General features: G+C 40.5%; 1 protein-coding gene across 1 annotated transcript; it reads left to right on the forward strand.

Moving 5' to 3' along the window:
• The first annotated feature begins 210 nt into the window (after positions 1-210).
• LOC144633311 (uncharacterized) lies at positions 211-2,549 on the forward strand. The gene is made up of 2 exons (XM_078492183.1): positions 211-1,471; positions 2,493-2,549. The coding sequence occupies exon 1, from the start codon at positions 389-391 to the stop codon at positions 1,427-1,429; it is 1,041 nt and encodes a 346-aa protein (XP_078348309.1). The 5' UTR covers positions 211-388; the 3' UTR covers positions 1,430-1,471; positions 2,493-2,549.
• Positions 2,550-3,144: the final 595 nt, after the last annotated feature.

Raw genomic sequence — 3,144 nt, forward strand, 5'->3', positions numbered from 1 at the left:
ACGTAACGGTTTTTGGGCCATTTTTGAGTTACCCTTTGCCTCTGGTTCAAAACGAGTCCACGTGCGAAACCATTCATATGAAAATGAGTTTCTCCTACAGGTCCATTTTCATGCAAATCAAAATCATTTGAATGGTTTTGCACGTGGACTCGTATTGAAACAAAAGGCAAAGGGTAACTCGGAAATTGCCTATTTTCGCTTTCTTTATTTGCCCGGAAGTAAGCACGTGGTCTTCGCGTAGTAAATTCGGGTTAATGACGGTTTGTTAGCCTTTAAATAGCCGCTCCTCGGATTACACTAGCTGTTATTTCGAGTGCTTGCTGTTTCTGGTTAAATCTAGCTTGGCATCATTCTACTAAACTATCCGTTCGTTTGTGTTGGGCTGATCATGGCAACTCCACCGATACCGATTAATGCCCTACAATCTCTACAACTGGTAGATCCTTGGAGTTGGGAAACGTTCTTAGCACCCCTAAATAACGGTTTGAAGCCTCAGCCCTCAGTCAGGAACCTGGAATGTAACGTCTACGTTTCTGACGGATCCCTTGTTGAGAGGTTCAGGATGAACCTCAGTAATCAACACTCGCAGACGATTTCTCAGAAAAACGATGCCGTTGGACTTGCCAGGGCAGAAGTTGAACGTCATTTAGAGCTATCACCGAATTTTGGTTTTGAATATTTTGAGACATTATGGAAGAAGTACCAAACAACTTCGAATATCAAGTCTGATCTCGAGAGCTCGGGATCAACTTGGACAATTGCAATGCTAGAGAAATACATACAACGCCAAGATATCGCTTTTGTTCGGCCTGAGAGCCGTTTTGATTTGACACATGAAGCATTGCAGAAGATCTGTGAAAGGGTTGATTTGTCTGTTAAAGCCATATTCGGCAAAAAGTTCTCTTTAGCAACGCTGCTAAGCCTCGGTCCAGTCTACTCACTACCCAACAGCACAGAATCTGACACAAGGATGATTCTGGACGCTATCTTGCAACCGCTTTGCGTCAAGAAGGGGCTGATAGTCCGATCTGAACAAACCATAAGATGCGATAAACTTCCAAATAACAGGTATGACTACATAATGTATTACAACGACCAACCAATTGGTGTTGTCGAAGCTAAACGGCAAGGGTGCTTGAAGGATCAATCTGTGGCGCAATTGCTTGTTCAACTTCTTCTTCTTTCCGCCGAGAAGCCAAATTGGTTTTATTTCGGGGTTTTGTCTGATGCGTGCCAATTTATTTTTGCTGGTGTCTCCAGAAAAAGTGTTGTTTTCTTTCAGGCAAACGACCATCCCATAGAAATAGCAACTGTCAAATCTGACAACGACTTGATGTCCATTGTCGGTAAAATATCATGGCTTGCTGACCTTGCCATACGGTCAAGGGAAAATTTGATCGAGAACTTCCTTGATTCCTTAGTTGTTTAAAAGTACAGGATTCTTTTTTAAACGACTAGTTTAGACATTAAGGCAGAGGCGTATCTATCCTATAGGCCCGTAGGCCCGGGCCTACAAATTTTTTTAGCCCACTCGTATTTTTAAAATGTGCTATCAAGAGAGTAATTGTGGCTGAAGCACTTTCCAGACGAAATAGAAAGCAATATGCATTATAAATATCGCAACTTCCCTTTCTCAATTGATCAAGACTCTAGCAAGTACAATTCCGTGGCTGCGTGACACTTGTACTTTAAAGCATAAAAAGATAAACTTCATGTGTTCGAGTATAAAGTGCCAATTTAACAAAATAGCATTCCAGACGTTTTGGGCTTTTTTTAATAGCCTGGTCTTCACGTTGGAACTTTTCCATGCACGCACGCTCGCTGCCGCACTTGTGATCGCGTTCTCTTGACCTCGCCCTGCAGGATCTCAAATGCCTTATGGTTATCAAGGATGCTTTCACCTAAGAAACAACCGGCTCAGTGTATGGCATCTCTTGCCTCCGTTTTTCTGCGATCTACATCGCCGAAACATACGACGGCAACGCTTCGCACCTCCGCAGCATCGAGCAATACAAATGGCCACGCTATTCAAGATGCACAAGTCCGTGTCATCATGTAAAACGTTCTGCGATGGGAACAAACAACGAAAACGTCAGGAAAAGCGACTACATGAAAGTCGCCGCGCGCTCATTGCGCGTGCACCAGCATCAGCTCTCAACGACAGCAGCAGCAGCTCTCAACGAAACGTCTGGAACGACATATTGTTAAATTGGCACTTAATACTCGAACACGAGAACTTTATTTCGCCAAGTGATAGGTAAGTGACGTTAATTAAGTGCGTTTATATATATTTAACATTATATATATTTAACAATGAATGAAAATTTCCGGCCTATTCTCGGCGATGAAATGCCAAAATTTAGGTGCTGCCGAATTGCACTTTTGAGGGCCTTTATCTGGAGCATAATCCCGAACCCTCCCTCCTACGGCCCTCCCTTTAGAAGCGGCCAGGCCTACAACTCTTCAGAAAGCTGGCTACGCCCCTGAAAAAGGGTAGATAGTCTATAACGTAAATAGATTATAGAATAGATCTTATGGAACAATGGATTATAGAATAGATCTTATGAAACAATTTAAGAAAGCTCTGAAGACAAAGCTTCTCAGCGAGTTTTTAAATTAATTTTTTTTCTTATTTCTTTCATTTTTCTTTCTATTTCTTTTTATTTTGTTTTTATAATATATAACTAGTGTACACATTTTAAATTTTACATTTTATTCAACTTCATGTATTGTTCACTGAAAAACCTCTTTAGGAGTGTTCAATAAAATTTTATCTTATCTATCTTATCTAAACAATCGTTTTACAAGGTTAAAACGAAAGATACGTAACATCACAACATGGCTTAGTGAAAACATTTTCAAAATAAGAGACTTCTTGACACCTTGATACCCATGGTCAGTTTCTTTCATTCGAAACTATTAAATGTAGATTTGGCGTTCGCTGTACATTTCTCCATAACGCTGACGTTTTTGGGAAAATTTCTAATGTCTCGATAGGTAGCAATGAACCCTCTATAAGCTATAATTTCACTTCTGAAATTACAAGCCATGATATTTCAAGACATCACTGACCGCATCACTGATCTTGTCGGTTACCAAACGTTCTAACAATCTTAATTATCGTGATTATGCTGAAATTGTCTA

The sequence above is a fragment of the Oculina patagonica genome, chromosome 1 (assembly GCF_052425735.1).
Source record: "Oculina patagonica isolate OP01 chromosome 1, crgOcupat, whole genome shotgun sequence".
NCBI classification, from domain to species: domain Eukaryota; kingdom Metazoa; phylum Cnidaria; class Anthozoa; order Scleractinia; family Oculinidae; genus Oculina; species Oculina patagonica.